The sequence below is a fragment of the Mytilus californianus genome, unplaced genomic scaffold, assembly GCF_021869535.1.
Source record: "Mytilus californianus isolate M0D057914Y unplaced genomic scaffold, xbMytCali1.0.p SCAF_17, whole genome shotgun sequence".
In the NCBI taxonomy this organism is placed as follows: Eukaryota; Metazoa; Mollusca; class Bivalvia; order Mytilida; family Mytilidae; genus Mytilus; species Mytilus californianus.
The window spans coordinates 9,189,143-9,209,048 of NW_026262659.1; the positions used below are offsets into that span (position 1 = coordinate 9,189,143).

The 19,906-nt window shown below is 34.6% G+C and overlaps 1 protein-coding gene across 1 annotated transcript in view; it reads right to left on the minus strand.

The window, feature by feature from the left end:
* Positions 1 to 2,526: 2,526 nt before the first annotated feature.
* The window catches only part of LOC127726345 (nucleoside diphosphate-linked moiety X motif 6-like), a 30,915-nt gene continuing 13,535 nt past the window's right edge, over positions 2,527 to 19,906 (minus strand). Inside the window, exons 3-7 of the mRNA XM_052233707.1 lie at positions 16,681 to 16,887; positions 15,862 to 15,920; positions 15,456 to 15,507; positions 14,625 to 14,672; positions 2,527 to 2,926 (exon numbers count right to left, since the gene is read on the minus strand). Coding sequence (XP_052089667.1) covers positions 2,604 to 2,926; positions 14,625 to 14,672; positions 15,456 to 15,507; positions 15,862 to 15,920; positions 16,681 to 16,887 — 689 coding nt within the window. The 3' untranslated portion in view covers positions 2,527 to 2,603. The remainder of the gene's footprint in view (positions 2,927 to 14,624; positions 14,673 to 15,455; positions 15,508 to 15,861; positions 15,921 to 16,680; positions 16,888 to 19,906) is intronic.

Sequence of the window (19,906 nt, forward strand, 5' to 3'; positions counted from 1 at the left end):
AAAAAAAAACGACCGAGCTTCAAGTTCGCCTTTAAATTAGCAGAAAAATACTTCTAAAAATGTCAGCTGAAACGAATGTAACTCTGGATATTCGATTTCCTATTTTAGATATATATTTGAACTGAAAAAAATAATAATAAAGACATGATTTAAATATAATACAATTGTTTTCAAAATACCCGTCACTGAAATTCGAACAATATATCAATGCAATGTAAGAAAGTAGTAAAAAAGAAACATTCAGCATTGGTATAAAACCGATATCCAAACCGTACAGTATGTTCGAATCACGGACTGAACCCAAAGTGATTGGCATGAAACTTATTGTTATGTGGCTATTTTACTGATGATTTCTGACAAACGGGCGACAACTCTGAAATATTTCTAATCCCCATCACTGAATACCATGACTGTCCTGAACATCAAAGAAATAAATTAACATTGGGTTATATAAATTGAATATATCATGAACATTTATTAAGCTTGAGATTGATCAAAAAGAAAACTAAATCTGGACAGCCGCCTGAATTTTCCTTTGATGTCTACCTTTAACTAACAAGAGGAGATAATTATAGGTAATTTATATTGACTAGAGTATCTTGACAGGGATAAAAATCGCATTAATAAATCAATTTTCACCTTTTATCGGATACTAGGACACAGACATACTAATATTTCCTGTAACGTAATTAAGGTTCAGACTTTCATATCACCATTTCTATAGGCGTTCTGATCACCACCTAATAAAGTCAGATACATTTAGTCTGTTCAGAACCTCCTTGTCAATAATTTTCCCTTCTCGTCTGGAGTTCATTGGCTTTATTACCACATAATAAAGACACATATATTTAGTCTGACCAGTCCCTTCTCGTCAATTCTCATCCCTTCCCGTCTGGAGTTCATTGGCTTAATTGTATATACAGAACATTTTATTATATGAGTAGTGTCAATACAGACGGTTATTTTAACTCTTAAATCCAAGACCTGACATTTATACCTGTCAACATAAAACTCTCAAACATAAAAACATGAATAAAACATTTCTCTTGTTTCAACTGTTACACAGTGGTGCAATAATATTGGAAGAACTTCCAATGGTATCAATTGATTTTTAAGATACAATGATCATCTCTGATTCCTTTTCTACGCTGTAATTGAGTTTGACTGTCCCAACAATTTTTCACTCAAGGGTCACTGACGAGTGTTGCCTAAAATAGACGAAACCTTAGGTTGTAAACTTCTATGTCATTTTGGTCTCTGGTGGAGAGTTGTCTCATTGGCAATCACACCACATCTTCTTATTTATATACAAAACGTTCGTCTGACGTACTAAACAATAAGCCATGCTGGCATCTTCGATAACGTTTAAAGGAAACACCAGAAAACGCATACACATGCATACACTTTCTTCCTCTACATCTCTCTATTGGAACTGGTTAGTACATTCGATTTCAGCCAAAAGAAACAATGTGCACTTGTGGAACAGCTCGTATGTCAAAGTTTATCTGTCTATCTGAACCAGTAAAATACCCGAAACCTGTAATTATAGTGACGGGGATGAATGAAACCTTTAAGCTTAATCAAATTAACATGTACTATTAGTTGACAGAGCTAACAACTATGCTCCCAGCTGTTCACTAAATCTTAATTTTGTTTGAAGTTTTTTCATTGATAAAAATTATCGCTGTGCAAAAAGCAAAGTTGTCTGAATAAATCATGTAATCTGGGATAAATATTTAAAGTAAGTAAGGCATTGATAAAGAAAGTCTAAAATAAACGACAGATTTTGGTGATCAATTGATTGGAAAAGAAACTCTAACCTAATGTATGTAAAAGGATTACGGACAAAGATAATGAAACAATGATGTTATGAACTTATAATCACCGCTTTTTTAATTTAAAACTTTTTCATGGGAAAATATTTAGAGTTATCACGTATCCTAATACAGAAAGGCCACAAGTGTAGAGCTTACGTATACAGTTATGTCAAGGCACCATTCATTGAATTACAATGATCAGTCTTTTACTTTTAAACGTATACATTAATTTTATTTGACTGCTGTGGTATGCTTCCGATTTATAAAGATTGCAAATTTTAGAGGAAAAAAATGATGAACTAAGTCTTAGATGAGAATTTGAAACAAATCTACATTGTTTATCAAAACCAATAAAATATTGATGACTTATGCTGGCAGAAAACAGTAAAAATCTTAATAAAAAAGTGGACGATAAAAACACCATTGCAAAGATGGTAATGGAATATATAATCGTTTTTGTAAAATAACTAAAATCTTTGTTAAGTTATCACTGTGACCTACAATTGCTCGTTTTTCACGTGTAAATATGGTGACTCGTCGGGGCAATTATGAACACAAAACATAATGGAAATGTATCATGCCCAACACAAGCGAAATTGGTCCACAATGTATTGTAGGCACCTAAAGTGAAACCATAACACACTGACAACAAATCCATACCAACTAAAACAGTCGTTCTGAAATAGACTTTCACGTAACACATTAAACAGTTGTTCTTAAATAAATAGTTTATTATAATGCCTCTTAAATACAAACTGTGGAAGACTTGTGACTTATAGTTAAATGTTAAGGTAGAGGTCTATGATACAATTTATACTTCAGACCCTTATAAACCGACTTCATTTCCTTAAACCTTATATCGACGTTATCAAATCCATGTTGTATACCATGTAACATAATCTGACACATTCTGTGGGTAATTGGTGAAATGTCTGTCGTATTGGCGTGTAGTTCTTCCAAACTCATCCATTTGCAATGACTGATTTCATTTTCACAATGCATAATATCGAACGTCAGAGGTTTCAATCTACATACAACAAAAATATCTGATCGCCCAAAGGCTCCTGGTTGCTGATGTTGCTGACGGAAGGCCAAGATCGACAAGAACTCTGAAAAAATTGCAAGACTAGAATTAAATGAAAAACTGAAAGTTGTTTTACTGAAACGTTTTTGTAGACTTACAAAGAAAATATCAGGGTATTTAAAAATGCAAACTTATAAACGACAACAAAAATGAATTAAAATATTTTACATATAATAGTATACAGGTAAGCCAAAATATATTTCGATCTATATATTGTGCAATAAAATTTGGAATTTAATTCATGAAATAAACACCCACATATGAATCGACGGTAAAACCCATCAATGAAATCAGCTAAATCAGCAATTTAAAACTTTTTATCTTCATTGATTTTTCAAGTATACTTTATGTAAAATTATGCAAACATTAAGAACTAAATCATTTCGACACTTTATACCTTTAATTCAAACACAGACGTATTTACTTATATCACATATACTTTATGATATTGGTGAATTGTCACTTCACCTAATAAATATTCCTTCCACTATCTTAATATGATTTTGTCTACCTACAAAGAATGAATGTCATTAAGACATCCTGGTTGTAAACATACCTATGTTCACATCAAACTTTTTATTTCATCCTCTCATATTTTATGATATACTTATACAAAAACTATATTGACCCAATAAAATGAACATCGTTCTTATATAATACATTAAATGACCTTGCAAAGAAGTTAACAAGTTTCCGGGATTGGTTGATTCTTACACTGTAGAAGTCGAAACGCTCACGTCAACAAAATATATGGCGTCTATAAAATTTGTATAAAAATCAATTCATCTTCAAAGCACTTTTCCAAAAATAAATCATAGTGACGATTGAATACGAGTATTCTCCCCTTCCAAAGGCGTAGACCTTGTTTGTTGCAATCAAGAGCAAAGTTACAAGCAGGTATTTGACCCCTGCTTATGTCATTTTTTGGGGCAAATATTTGTTAAGGTCTTTTAATTTCTAAAAAAAATCTTCTAAATAAATCAAAAGACGAGGGGCTAATTTCCCGAATCCAGCTTTTTGTAATTTTTCCACACTTCCCATCTTTCCCAAGACTCAACTTTTTTACAACCTATATCCCACATCCGCATTTTTTTTACCACCCTCTACTCCACATCCGCACTGTTTTACCACCCTCTACTCCACATCAGAACTTTCTTACCCATATATCCCACATCCAAAAAAGAGTGCCATCCCCCTCAAAGACATGTTAATAATGTGTGATATGGAGTATGCGTAACTGAGAAAGCAATCAAACTAAAAAGATAAAACCTGCTCCACATGTGACACCCATCGTGTTAGGGAGCTACCATTTGATTTTTATGGGAGGGGGGGCTAGGATGAAATTTGAAAAAGGCAGAACAGGAGTTTTGAGGAAAAAAAAGGCAGGATGAGCAACTTGGCAAAAAAAAAAGGCAGGATGACAATTTATGTAACACAAGTCAAGATAACTAATAAAAAAAAGGCAGGACAGCATAGAGTGAAAAATAAAAAAGCAGGACAGAGATTACAACTAAAAAAAAATGCAGGACACAATTTTTCATCTTAGCCCCCCCGCCCCCCCCCCCCCCCCCCCAAAAAAAAAAAAAAATCAAATGGTAGCTCCCTTACTCATGTAATTATGTACCTGGTGGTAAGTCTTATTCAGTAGGTCATATTCGATGAAAAGAGGACGGGATTCTGATAACGACAATTGGAACATATCCGTCGGCATCTGTTAAACAGATATTAAAAAACAGTCAATCAACTCGTGGTGAAGTCGGTAAAATTTCCGAAGGGATGATTTCAACATAAGCACTTGGAACTCTTGGTTTAATAGCTCCAATGTAAGAAGCAACCCTCTATCAAAAAATCATGATGGGAAACGCAAGCTTTGGATTATCGAAACAACTGGGAGATACATGTATATACTCCATATGAAGGCACTGCTGGAATGTTGCTACGTAGACCTGGAAAGTTCACAATCGGGAAGCTGAAATCATCTCTTTTGCAGTAAAGTCTTGTTCTCAACCGATCTTCATTGTTAATTTCTAGATGTAAGTCAAGATAGAGTGTAAAAGTTGTCATTTGGACCATCAGTATATATGTAATGTATCATTATATACCCATTGTATTTATGGTTTTAAACGATGATTTCAATATTTGCCTCATTTAAGGTAATAAAAACACAAACCAGATTCTTGAACATTTAATACCAATAAAACAGAATCTATAAGAAAAACACTTTTATGTTTTGAAGATCGTGATCACTTAATGAAAATACTGAAAACAATGTCATCAATGATAAAGAGGTGAAAAGTTGCACTAATTCAAAATAACAAATAGATGAGTAATAGGACGCGTGTTTCTTCGACATAAGACTCATCAGAGGCGCTCAAATCAAAACAGTTGAAGCTTAAATTAAACACGAGTTTAAAGAGCATTACAAACCAAACATATTCGAAAGTTGTGCCAAATACTGTTAAGGTAAACCTGGGGGTAGACAAAAACTTAGAGTTTTGAAAAATTCAAATATCTAATAAACAGTTTATTTGAGGGAAATTTACGTATCGTTGATCTTTCATGTCAACACAAGTGCTGACAACTGGTTCTGGTGGAGAAAAAAAACTTTTATAGTTTAATATATTATAATGTTATAGAAAAGAGGCGAAAGATACCAAAGGGATATCCAAACTCACAAGTCGATAATAAACTGACAACGACAAGGCAAAAATAGATAAAGACAACTAAACACAACATAGAAAACTACAGACTGAGCAACACGAACCCCTCCAAAACTGGGGGTGATCTCAGGAGCTCCGGAAGGTAAGCAGATCCTGCTCCACATGTGGTACCGTCGTGTTGATCTTGTAAGAAAAAACCCGGTGATTAAGCCTAATTCAGTAGGTCATATTCGGCGAAAAAAGGACGGGATTGTGGTAACGACAATTGCAACATATCCGTCGTCATCTGTGAAACAGGTATTCCCTAACGGTCAGCCAACTCGTGAGCAGCAATACTGTATAAAGGAAATCATGATTGGAACTGCAAGCTCTGGAATGTCGTACCAACTAGGATATATATACTCCGTATGCAGGCGCTAAAAGCCATGAGCATTAGAACAATACTTTGATTGTAAATACCTGACCAAAAGCCATCAAAAAGGAATATCCAAACACCTGTAAGGTCAACTCAAGAATTAGAACATTGTTTCTAAATAATTTCAAAATATCTCATTGCCAATGCAACTGACCAACTTCGCGGCTAATGATTCCTTTGGGGACTAACAGATCACCAGAGGCAATATCCATCCAGTACTACAATATAAGAATAAATCTTTATAAGTTTGGTGTGTAAAAACCAGTCACTTTACCCTTTACCAAAATACCCAAATTCATTTATTTGGTCCGAACGCTCAGAGTTCTGTAATTTCAACAAAGTGCCCTACAAACATCATATGTGAATGGTCGAAATGAATTGAAATAATCAGATCATCAATTCTATTTTACAACTGATTTTTTCTGTAATATGTAAGGCAATGTATATTAAATTGTTGTATGAAGAAAGATAACTCAGTACAAATCAATTCTTATTAACATTTCACAAGTTTGATTTTCAGAAAGCCTACTTTTCCAATAACGACACACTCAATAATGATACTGGCAATGTTGACATTATGTAATTTCTGTGGTCATTTTATCAGCATCCAATGTTTTAATAAAAAAAAGCAGTACAAATAACGTTTCTGGTCACAGTTATCCATTCCTAGTTAGAATAATAGGTCTATGATTTTCAATTTTATAACATAACTTATGTTCTGACTTAGAAATTACTCAAGATCTCCTTTGCCAGTAAAAATTTATTTGCTAGCCAGCAGTTATCCATCATATTATTTCAGTTCTCTACCTCAGAGAACATTAACTCCTCCTGTCCGTAAATCATTCTGTTTATTAACTGCCGAGTCCGGTATCCTTTTCCCACAAGGTTATACCATTTCATTGATAAAGAATTGTAAGAATGTTCTTATGTTAGGAATGAAAAAACTCGACATCATATAACAATTGCAAGAAATTCGTAGAAAATGCAGCACACAGATACCAAAACACTGTTACTTAAGACATGTTACCTAATCATCAGGTGCACTCAAGAACAAAAGTTTTGGAAACAAGTCTTAAAGCGGCACAATAGTAAGCAAACATGCCAAAAAACTCATCATTGATACCAGGCTTAAAATTGTGTATGCCAGACTCTCGTTTCGTCTACAAGAAAATCATTAGTGACAGCGTTTATGCAGAATTTGTTTATTCATTTAAAACTGCAGTTTTAAAAGCATTTGATACCATATCAACATTTTATTCCTTAACTTTATATTTGCAACTTGAATCTGTAAGGAATCATTGCTCCTGATGTAATTCCTAATTAAACTAACTGTAAAGTGTTTAATCCAACCCATCATCAGCATGATCAGAAGTCATATTTTAATAAATTCTTTACTGAACAACTTTTCAGTCATACAAATATTGAATAAAAAAAAAATTGAAGCTGCATTATTCACCTGAGTGTTTCCCAGTTAAAATAACATTTCAATGATCTTAGTATGTTTTTCTATAAATGCCCAAGAACATGCATCTTTACAATAAGGAAAAAAATGATAATATCATTTTTTTTTTATCTTAGAAACTAACAGTAGGGTAACTGTTGTGTCCATAATCTATAATTGTGGGCTAAGAAAAGGGAGAGAAACTAACAAGGTGGCAATTAAAAACCATAGGTCAAAGAGAAACAAACAAACAACATGCAGAGGAACACTATGCAGAAAATAAACAATTGATTAATAAAAACCCTACCACCAATCAGTAGTGGAGGCAGGTGCTCCTCAAGGGTCAGCATTTTTGCTCTACAGCAGTTACTGATAACTTCGCTGTCATTGATTAGGCATCATATGAATAGGTGACTGCAAAAGATTTCTTGTCTTTCCTTAAGACATCACTAAAGTAATACTAGTAAACCACTCTAAAGTAAACCTTTATATCTCTTTATATCTGTATATGTCAATTATCTAACACCAAAAGTGGACAGAATTTGAACGTTTGAAATGTAATGTTTTTCAGGGAAATTGATAGACAAAATTGTTACTAGGTACTAACTAGGAACAACACAGGTATTGAAAATTAAATAGCACGATTTCCAACACGAAATACTAAAGCAACATGAACCATATTTAAACAAACCTAGTGGTTAACTCAAGTCAGGGCATTGTGTTCTTGGATTAGATTTTAAAATGTAAGGTGAAGAAGTGTGTTAAATTAATAGAAGAATAAAGATAACTCAGTTCTTATAAACATTTCACAAGTTTGATTTGTTTAAGAGTTTTGAATATTATAAAGTCTACTTTTTCAACAACGACACATTCAATAATGTCTATAGCAATGTTGACATTATGTATTGCCTGTGGTCATTTTATCTTACCATATATTTAAAAAAAAATGCAGGACAGATTACGTTTCTAATCAAATACGCCGAACATGATATCATCGAAATACTGGACGTTTTGATCGAAAATATATTTTGTTGAGTTTTGGTTGATTGATAACTCAATAGACAGTCGGTATTTCATTCAAACAATAGGTACTAATTGTGGATCACTACTGGCCGACTTGCTTTTGTACTATTCATTCAGACCGTTCTCAGAGAAAAAACGAAAAGGCAACTCGCTTAGTTCTTTATTTTCACTTTCAGATATAGTGATGATGTTGTTACTCAATACTCTTAGTACATTTCAATGAGTGCTAACATCTCATAAATCATAGTGAACTTAAGGATGCTACCGACTGTAGAATGTCTGCTACATACCGGGTATCTTGATCTTTTCCTCAATATTGACACAGATGGACAACTTAAAAAAAGTGATGATTGCAACTTTCCAATTGACAACTTCCCATTTCTCAACAGTCACATACCCTCTGCTTCATCGTATGGTGTTAACATATCTCAGTTAATGCGTTACGATCGTGCATGTTCACACTATACAGACTTTATTCAAAGGGGTGTGCTCTTTAAGAAAAAAACATCTCCAACAGAGAAGCGAGGAAGAACGACTAAAATCGACACTCACACGTGATAAGTTTTGCGGTCACCATCATGAATTCGCTGACCGACAAGATGTGTGGGTGTCTCAACTCACTGGTGACATGTTTAACTTTTCACGGTCTTAGATCTTTAGATACCAGTGTGGTGATTTGTTCTGTAATTTTACCGATTGTGTCCTATTTACAATTATTTCAACTCACATGGCAGTTGATGCATGCATAGGAGACGCTTACCATGTCGACGCACCCGATATCGCTCCTTTTAGAGATCATGTGATTCCCTCAGATTTTGTGTGTTACCTTGATTACTCTTCCTAATTGATTTACGAAATTTTAACATCTGTAAACTACTGTCGCCTTAATCTAGTCACATGTATCCCTTGAAAGTTTGTATAATAGGTCTATGAATTTCAATAATTTAACAACGCACTCATGATTCGGCTTTTATGTTCTAACTTAGATATTACTCAAGATAGTCTTTTGCAGTACAGCTTTATTTGCTAACCAGCAGTCACTCTACATTTAATTTCATTTCTCTACTGCAGTTTACCGGAGAATTTTATCTCTTCCTGCTCGTAAATCATTCTTTATTAAACTTCAATTTTGGTATCGTTTTCCCGAAAGGTCGTACAATTTCAATGACAGAAAATTGTAAGAATGGACTTATGTCACAAATGAAAATACCGGTCATAATATAAAAATCATAAGAAATGTATGCAAAATGAGCCACGCAATTACTGAAGCACATGCCCCTTAAGTCATAGATATTATTTAATCAACGGTACCAGCCTAAAAGTGCTATCCAAATAAACTTCATCAGGTACGCTCATGCATGACCAAAAGTATGGGAACAGAAAATATAAAATGCTTGTAAACAATTAAACCTTGTCTCCCTAAATTCAACTTCTATGCAGAATTTGTTCATTCATTTCAAACTACATATGAACAGTTTAAAAAGCATTTCCATACGGTATTAGCAGTTTAACTAGTTTACACCTTGAATCAGTAGCGAATCAATGCTTCTGACGTAATTCCTAAACTAACTGTCAAGTGTTTAATGCAACCCATCTGCATCATGCGCAGAATTCATATTATTATAAATTCTTTCCTCAACAACTCCCCCCCCAAAAAAACCCCATTTCAATAAAAAAGCAAAAAAATAGGTGAAAGGCGAAAGCTACCAAAGAGCTTTTTCAAACTTATAAGTCTAAACCAAACTGACAATGTCATGGCAAAAAAACGAAGAAGCTGCATTATTCAACAGAGTGTTTCCCAGTTTGAATGACATCTCAATGATTTAGTAACTTTTTTCTATGAATACCCCAGAACTTGCATTGATACACTAAGTATAGCAATGTTGATATCAGTTTTCAAAATTTCATAAATTAAAAGGATACACAGTTTACACAGCTACAGCTGCACAACTAAAAGCTTTATCTTAGTAACGAACAGTGTGGTATCTGTTATGGTCATGATCTCGATTTTTGAACCCTTGTAGCAATCAAAAACCAAAAGTCAAAGAGAAACAGACATCTAACCCTAAAACTTGACAGAATGGGAAGGTTTTGAAATGTAACGTTTTTTCAAGGCAAAGCCAAAAGATAGATAGGACTGATACTAGTTACTAACTAGAAACCACACAGACATTGAAAGTAAAATAGAACAATATAAAACACTGAAAACTAACACAAAAACAAGTACCATAGTTTAACACACCTAGTGGTGCACACAGGTGCTCTAGTAGGGTAAGCAGCATCTGCTCAACTAGCGACATCTGGCTTAGGGTGAACTCAGGTATTCTAGCAGGGTAAGCAGCATCTGTTCCACTAGTGGCATCTGGCTCAGGGTGAACTCAGGTGCTCTTGCAAGGTTAGCAGCATCTGCTCCACTAGTGACATGTGGCTCAGGGTGAACTCATGTGCTCTAGCAGGGTAAGCAGCATCTGCCCCACTAGTAACATCTGGCCCAGGGTGAACTCAGGTGCTCTAGTAAGGTAAGCAGCATCAGCTCCACTAGTGTCACCTGGCTCAGGGTGAAATCAGGTGCTCTTGCAGGGTAAGCAGTATCTGCTCCACTAGTGGCATCTGGCTCAGGGTGAACTCAGGTGCTCTTGCAGGGTAAGCAGTATCTGCTCCACTAGTGGCACCTGACTCAGGGTGAACTCAGGTGCTCTAGTAGGGTAAGCAGCATCTGCTCCACTAGTGGCATCTGGCCCAGGGTAAACTCAGGTATTCTAGCAGGGTAAGCAGCATCTGTTCCACTAGTGGCATCTGGCTCAGGGTGAACTCAGGTGCTCTTGCAGGGTAAGCAGTATCTGCTCCACTAGTTGCACCTGGCCCAGGGTGAACTCAGGTATTCTAGCAGGGTAAGCAGAATCTGCTCCACTAGTGACATCTGGCTCAGGATGAACTCAGATGCTTTAGCAGGGTAAGCAGCATCTGCTCCACTAGTGGCACCTGGCTCAGAGTGAACTCAGGTGCTCTAATAGGGTAAGCAGCATCTGCTCCAGTAGTGGCATCTGGCCCAGGGTGAACTCAAGTATTCTAGCAGGGTAAGCAGAATCTGCTCCACTAGTGACACCTGCCTCAGGGCGAACTCAGATGCTTTAGCAGGGTAAGCAGCATCTGCTCCACTAGTGACACCTGGCTCATGGTGAACTCAGGTGTTCTAGTAGGGTAAGCAGCATCTGTTCCACTAGTGGCATCTGGCTCAGAGTGAACTCAGGTGCTCTAGTAGGGTAAGCAGCATCTGCTCAACTAGCGACATCTGGCTTAGGGTGAACTCAGGTATTCTAGCAGGGTAAGCAGAATCTGCTCCACTAGTGACACCTACCTCAGGGCGAACTCAGATGCTTTAGCAGGGTAAGCAGCATCTGCTCCACTAGTGACACCTGGCTCATGGTGAACTCAGGTGTTCTAGTAGGGTAAGCAGCATCTGCTCCACTAGTGGCACCTGGCTCAGGGTGAACTCACGTGCTCTAGCAGGGTAAGCAGCATCTGCTCCACTAGTGACATCTGCCTCAGGGTGAACTCAGGTGTTCTAGCAGGGTAAGCAGTATCTGCTCCACTAGTGGCATCTGACTCAGGGTGAACTCATGAGTTCTAGTAGGGTAAGCAGTATCTGCTCCACTAGTGGCACCTGGCTCAGGGTAAACTCAATGTTCTAGCAGAGTAGGCTGCACTAATGGCACATGGCTCAGGACATTGTGTTCTTGTGTTTATTTTACCTTGGTATTGGAGATATAGTCATGTTTTATCCAATACCATACTAATATATGAAAACTATTCTCAGTACAACAAAAGATTCTGTCTTAGAATATAAAGTAAAAAGAACTATCTTATAGCCACAACCATAAAGATGATGATATACGTTTATCATTAATTTATCAATTTGAATATGTATTTAAAAAAAAAAAAACAAGCATTCTCAGGGTTTTGTATATGCTATGTCCCCTACCATATGCTATGTTTATATTAGATGCATTTATATTTATATGGGACAAGCTAAAGCAATAAGTTGTTACTGATGGAAACTTGCTGGACTTAAACTCAACTCAAACGGATCTGTAACTTCTAATGCCAAATTAGAGTTTTGACCCCAATTTCACGGTCCACTGAACATAGAAAATGATAGTGCAATTAGGGCATCCGTGTACTATGGACACATTCTTGTTTTCAACAAAGTTGTGGTCTGTGGAAAAGGAAAACTGCTTGAAAATTTCAGTTTTCTATACTTACTCCTGTTATGCCTGTAGTAAGTTAATAGGTACTTGGTATACAGTTATAGCATAAAACAAGAATGTGTCCATAGTACACGGATGCTCTACTCGCACTATCATTTTCTATGTTCAGTGGACCGTGAAATTGGGGTCAAAATTCTAATTTGGCATTAAAATAAGAATTAATAGGGAACATGTGTACAAGTTTCAAGTTGATTGGACTTCAACTTCATCAAAAACTACCTTGACCATAAACTTTAACCTGAAGAGGGACAGACGAACAGACAGACGGACAGACGAACGGACGGACGAACAGACCAGAAAACAAAATGCCCCTACTACTATCGTAGGTGGGGCATAAAAATCACACCATCAGAACTATATTCAAACTAGATCTATAAGTAATTTAGTAACACAACACAATGTAAAGTACCAAAATAGTGCCAAAAGCTAGGATCTTGACAATACATGTTGAAAAAAAATTGCGTATGTATTTGTGGCTTCAAACATTTACAAGAACAGAAAATTGAATTATTATTATAAATAAGAAGATGTGGTATGAGTGCCAATGAGACAACTATCAATCCAAGTCACAATGTGTAAAATGTAAACCATTATTGGTCAAAGTACGGCCTTCAACATGGAGCCTTGGCTCACACCAAACAGCAAGCTGTAAAGGGCACCAAAAAGACTAGTGTAAAACAATTCAAACAGGAAAACCAAAGGACTAATCTATATAAAAAAATGAGAAACGAGAAACACTTATGAACCACACAAACAAACGACAACCACTGAACAACAGGCTCCTGACTTAGGACAGGTGCATAAAAATGCAGCAGGTTTAAACGTTTTAACAGGTGCCAACCTTCACCCTAACATGAAACAGTGGTATAACATTACAACTTAAAAAGACACACAATAAAATATCAATTGAAATGGCTTAACTCGATCAAAAGGACAATACACATAGACATGTATATAAACACTGAACGAATAAGTTTGATCTATGACACAATATAAATAACAAAGATGTTTCAATGTCAAAAAGACAACTTTAACCTAGGACAAAACGGTGTTGAACAAAGTTACGTACACAGGTAAATTTAAATATAATAATTTTGTTGTTCATAGTACGAGTACAGAAGTGAATATTTATTATTAGTTTTCACAGTCAGTTTAGCTCAATTTTGTAAACATAAGATAACTGTTTTCATTCCTTGTTAACTATTTCCTATCTAACTTTTGTAATCCTGAAATACATTTTAGTATGCTATAAATGAAAAAAAATTGGATGCACATATGGTCAAGAAATAGAAATGAATTTAAAAAGATTTTCTCAATTACATCATTATATGCACCTTTCTCATGAAAATAAAGAAAACTGCAGAATTTTTGCAATTTTTCCATCATATTTTCTTTCTGGAAACATCGATATCACGCACAGCAAAGAAACATCAATTTTTTTTTAGAGAATCTGTATAAAATCTTTATACATAATCTGACAAATAATAGTTGTTTCTTGGGTGTGCACTTACTTTCCCAATGCAAAATATACCTAAAAATTGATGTAAAACAAGTATAATCAAGTTTGTTGCCATGGTAACTCTTTAAAGGTAAAATTTGTTGTATTTTCTATTTTGATATCTTTTACATTAGTGTAGTTAGAACATATTTAGAAATATGCATGGTAACTTTTAAAATTGCACTCATATTTGGGCCAGATAAGGGCCTTATTGCCCCTTCTCCTTGAGAATTTGAGCAAACTGTCAGATTTGAATGTGAATGTTGCTTTATAATGAGATTTGACAGCTTCATGAAATGTGGGTTATTAATTTTGTATTGATATACAACTGAAAATTCCATCTGTAGAAACTAACAAGTACAGATAATCATCAGAACGTTTTGCTAACAAATATTTTTATATAAAAATTTTATCTTACCTGCCTTTATCCCTGTTTCTTCTAAAATTTCTCTTTCTGCAGTGTCAGCTACAAAATACAAAATTTCATAAAAGTAGAACTAAAGGTAAAGATCTTGACATTTGTAGTACACATGTATATGTTGCAATGTTATTTGGGAGTAACTCATATGTACTGTGGGCTATACTCCTCCATGTTGCTGATTCTAATTGCAGATAAAGATAACCGGAAACTAGAAATATTAGGAAGGAACTGAAAATGTGTCTCACAGTTTGGCATAAACAGATGAAGCTATATGCCATACTCTTGTAAAATGTAATGTAACTTTCATGACAATTTTCAGAGATAACTATATGGCAAAAAGGAGGTAGATCATTGAAGGAAATGAAAATGCATCACATGAGAAGGAATTAACAGATGAAATTTGGTGCTATATGAAACAAACTATTATGTTTCATGGATGGATACCCCATATCCTTTGTTTTTCTATTATGTCTTGTTAATGCTGAGAAAAATGCCACATAAATGACTTACAGAGAGATAGACAGCAGTAATTCAATATAACCTCTCCTTTAAAGCTAAGATATAATAAAAAATATACCTATCAGTAGAACCTATATCATATTCTTGTAAGTGCAGCTTTTTTTTTTAAAGACAAAATTCATACATCCTCAATATGATTTCAATTTGACAAAAAATCAAATGGTCTGTAACAGTCACCACCATGTCATGTCAAAATTTCAATTCATTGATTTCTTATTGTATAATATCATGCTCAAAACAAAGAATACTATAAAAAGGAATAAACAAATTAGTTTACACACAATAATGGTGGGTCATATAAGGTCTTACCTATATCCTCTTCTAAATCAGACAACCCTCCAGGAAACTTCCAGTACGAAAACTAAAAATAAATACAATTTTACACTATATAGTTCAATATGTACAGACAAATTCTGTATGCAAAATAGGGATGGTGTAAGAATATATAACTAAACTGCGTTTAATGATTTTCAAATGTCCTTTTCATCATAAATCAAAAATGAAGTACCATGTTATGGAACCATTTAAAGTTAAATATCTATGTATGGTAAAATACTATTTTATGCTATAAAATTAATTAGAGTTATTTCTCTTGACATACATGTATATGTTTATACAATGTCATTTAGACTACAAAATGTGTTATTAAAAGGTGTGTCTAATTTGTTCTTCTTTCTTGACTTTAAATTAAAAGAGTTGTTACATATATAATTACCTGACTATTTTTGTCTTTTACAACTAAAATTTCTTTTGTTTCTTCTCTATAAACCATCCCTAGGATTAATTATTGGATAAATTATTGGATAAATTATGTGAAAAACACAAAGCAAGTAATCTAGCTTCTAATGACATTTATACTTCAACATATTGTGACTCCATATATAATGATGAATCTCATACATTCATATCATGATAAAGAAGTTTAGAGATAGTAAGTTTCTCCATGCAAGATATCATTTTACACACACCAGTCATGAGCTTTCTTTATTAAGTTAGGCATGGTTCCAATCAACAACATGTTGGCTGCATTAAGTGATCACCTTTTGAGTTGTGTCATCTGACTATAGGTTTACAGCAGGTTCAGGGGGTCAGAATAGAAAAGTGGTTGAATATTTTTTAAGTGAAATCTGTAAAAATATTCCATTTTCTAAATTCTTTTGTAAGAAAAACTAAGCAGATGCCTAGATGTCACATGATATAACTTGTAATGTGATATGTCATTTGATATAAGTTGTCATGTGATATAACATGTGATGTGATATAACTTGTGATGTGATATAGCTTGTCATGTGGTATAACTTGTCATGTGATATAAGTTGTCATGTGATATAACTTGTTCAATTTCCACATTGTCATCTAAAAATGTATCTCAAACTCCTTTATTTGCTAAAATCTGAAAATTTACTCAGACAGAAGAAGCATTTTATTGCCACCTAAAATAAAACACCATTTAAGTTAAGTTTGATATATTCTGTACACAAGTTATGACTGTATTGTTCTTTACATTACACATGTTACAGAAGATACAACTAACCTGAGACTCCTATTTGATGAGTGGCAAATCTTGGTGTTCTATCTTCACTACTGGTATTCAGCCATAACTTTAACAGTGACATCTGGTGTTCAGCATGATGGAATAGAAAACCAGAATTAGCAGCAGTGGATATTAATGCACTTTTATGAATTGGTACTTTTAACCATATACATGATCTTCCTTCTCTTCTCCACTTTAATAAAGATTCTGGAATGATAAAATCACTTAATCAACTTCCTCTATGGAAAGTATCACTCCTTAATTACAATTTGAAAAGACTAAATAAGAATGAACAGTTGCTTAGCAATGTTCAAAAAGGGTAAAACCATTTCAATTTAAAAAACAACGTATAAACCGTGAAGGGGTGATATGACCTCCAAATAGAATGAGACCAGGACTTTTTTAAAAATGTTCCTATGGGAAATATATAACAAAATCTAAATTTACAGATAAAACAACTATGTTATTGTTCAAAAGATGAAAGAAAGAAATACACTATTCTCAGATATAAAGTCACTAGATATAAGAAGATGTGGTATGAGTGCCAATGAGACAACTCTCCATCCAAGTCAAAATTTATAAAAGTAAACCATTATAGGTCAAAGTACGGTCTTCAACACGGAGCCTTGGCTCACACCGAACAGCAAGCTATGAAGGGCCTCAAAAATTACTAGTGTAAAACCATTCAAACGGGAAAACCAACGGTCTAATCTATATAAAAAACGAGAAACACTTATATATGAACCACATCAACAAACAACAACTACTGAACATCAGATTCCTGCACAGTATAAATTGGAAAAACCTTTGGTCAGAGTAGAGGTTCACATTTTCTTATGTTCATCTTATGTGTGTTCCATAGTCTTGTTTCATTTGAATATTATCTGACATTTTGGAATAGATTTTTAATTCAATGCTATTTCACTCAAGGTAACAGCCTTCAGGAAGACATTTTATTCAGAAGTCTAACTGTAAAACTTATTCACAACTTGAAAAACTAAGCACTCATGCTCACACTGAAAACTTGAAACATTGAATAGAAATTTAGCTATTTTTAAAACAGCATGTTGACCTCTAGATGTCTTTGAAGTTTTTGTGTTGTTGCTTTGCTGTGTCATTGATGTATAGCAAATATCGCCATCCATTTCATATTTCACCCAACTGGGAATTATTATTCTGATCCCTAACTGACCAGTCTACATTCTTACTGAAAACCACTGGTTGTTCACCAAAATTAAAAGCAATCATTAAAATTAAAAGTCTTTGATCTTACTCGTAGGAAATCTAAACCATACCCTAGGGTCATATCAATTTTGAGCATGAATATCGTACTTAAAGTCAGAAATCAACCAATCAATATACTGGAGTTGGTATTTCGAGCACAAATTTTGTACTCCCGAGTACTGAGTAAAGTTTTATCGTCCTCACTTTAGACAGGTAAACTACTACAAGATAACCTCGTTTGTTCAGTACTGAGTAAAGTTTTATCTTCCTCACTTTAGACAGGTAAACTACTACATGATTACCTCGTTTGTTCAGTACTGAGTAAAGTTTTATCTTCCTCACTTTAGGCAGGTAAACTACTACAAGATTACCTCGTTTGTTCAGTACTGAGTAAAGTTTTATCTTCCTCACTTTAGACAGGTAAACTACTACAAGATTACCTCGTTTGTTCAGTACTGAGTAAAGTTTTATCTTCCTCACTTTAGACAGGTAAACTACTACAAGATTACCTCGTTTGTTCAGTACTGAGTAAAGTTTTATCTTCCTCACTCTAGACAGGTAAACTACTACAAGATAACCTCGTTTGTTCAGTACTGAGTACAGTTTTATCGTCCTCACTTTACACAGGTAAACTACTACAAGATTACCTCGTTTGTTCAGTACTGAGTAAAGTTTTATCTTCCTCACTTGAGGCAGGTAAACTACTACAAGATTACCTCGTTTGTTCAGTACTGAGTAAAGTTTTATCTTCCTCACTTTAGACAGGTAAACTACTACAAGATAACCTCGTTTGTTCAGTACTGAGTAAAGTTTTATCTTCCTCACTTTACACAGGTAAACTACTACAAGATTACCTCGTTTGTTCAGTACTGAGTAAAGTTTTATCTTCCTCACTTTAGACAGGTAAACTACTACAAGATTACCTCGTTTGTTCAGTACTGAGTAAAGTTTTATCTTCCTCACTTTAGACAGGTAAACTACTACAAGACTACCTCGTTTGTTCAGTACTGAGTAAAGTTTTATCTTCCTCACTTTAGACAGGTACACTACTACAAGATTACCTCGTTTGTTCAGTACTGGTTAAAGTTTTATCTTCCTCACTTTACACCGGTAAACTTCTACAAGATAACCTCGTTTGTTCAGTACTGAGTAAAGTTTTATCTTCCTCACTTTAGACAGGTAAACTACTACATGATTACCTCGTTTGTTCAGTACTGAGTAAAGTTTTATCTTCCTCACTTTAGGCAGGTAAACTACTACAAGATTACCTCGTTTGTTCAGTACTGAGTAAAGTTTTATCTTCCTCACTTTAGACAGGTAAACTACTACAAGATTACCTCGTTTGTTCAGTACTGAGTAAAGTTTTATCTTCCTCACTTTAGACAGGTAAACTACTACAAGATTACCTCGTTTGTTCAGTACTGAGTAAAGTTTTATCTTCCTCACTCTAGACAGGTAAACTACTACAAGATAACCTCGTTTGTTCAGTACTGAGTACAGTTTTATCGTCCTCACTTTACACAGGTAAACTACTACAAGATTACCTCGTTTGTTCAGTACTGAGTAAAGTTTTATCTTCCTCACTTGAGGCAGGTAAACTACTACAAGATTACCTCGTTTGTTCAGTACTGAGTAAAGTTTTATCTTCCTCACTTTAGACAGGTAAACTACTACAAGATAACCTCGTTTGTTCAGTACTGAGTAAAGTTTTATCTTCCTCACTTTACACAGGTAAACTACTACAAGATTACCTCGTTTGTTCAGTACTGAGTAAAGTTTTATCTTCCTCACTTTAGACAGGTAAACTACTACAAGATTACCTCGTTTGTTCAGTACTGAGTAAAGTTTTATCTTCCTCACTTTAGACAGGTAAACTACTACAAGACTACCTCGTTTGTTCAGTACTGAGTAAAGTTTTATCTTCCTCACTTTAGACAGGTACACTACTACAAGATTACCTCGTTTGTTCAGTACTGGTTAAAGTTTTATCTTCCTCACTTTA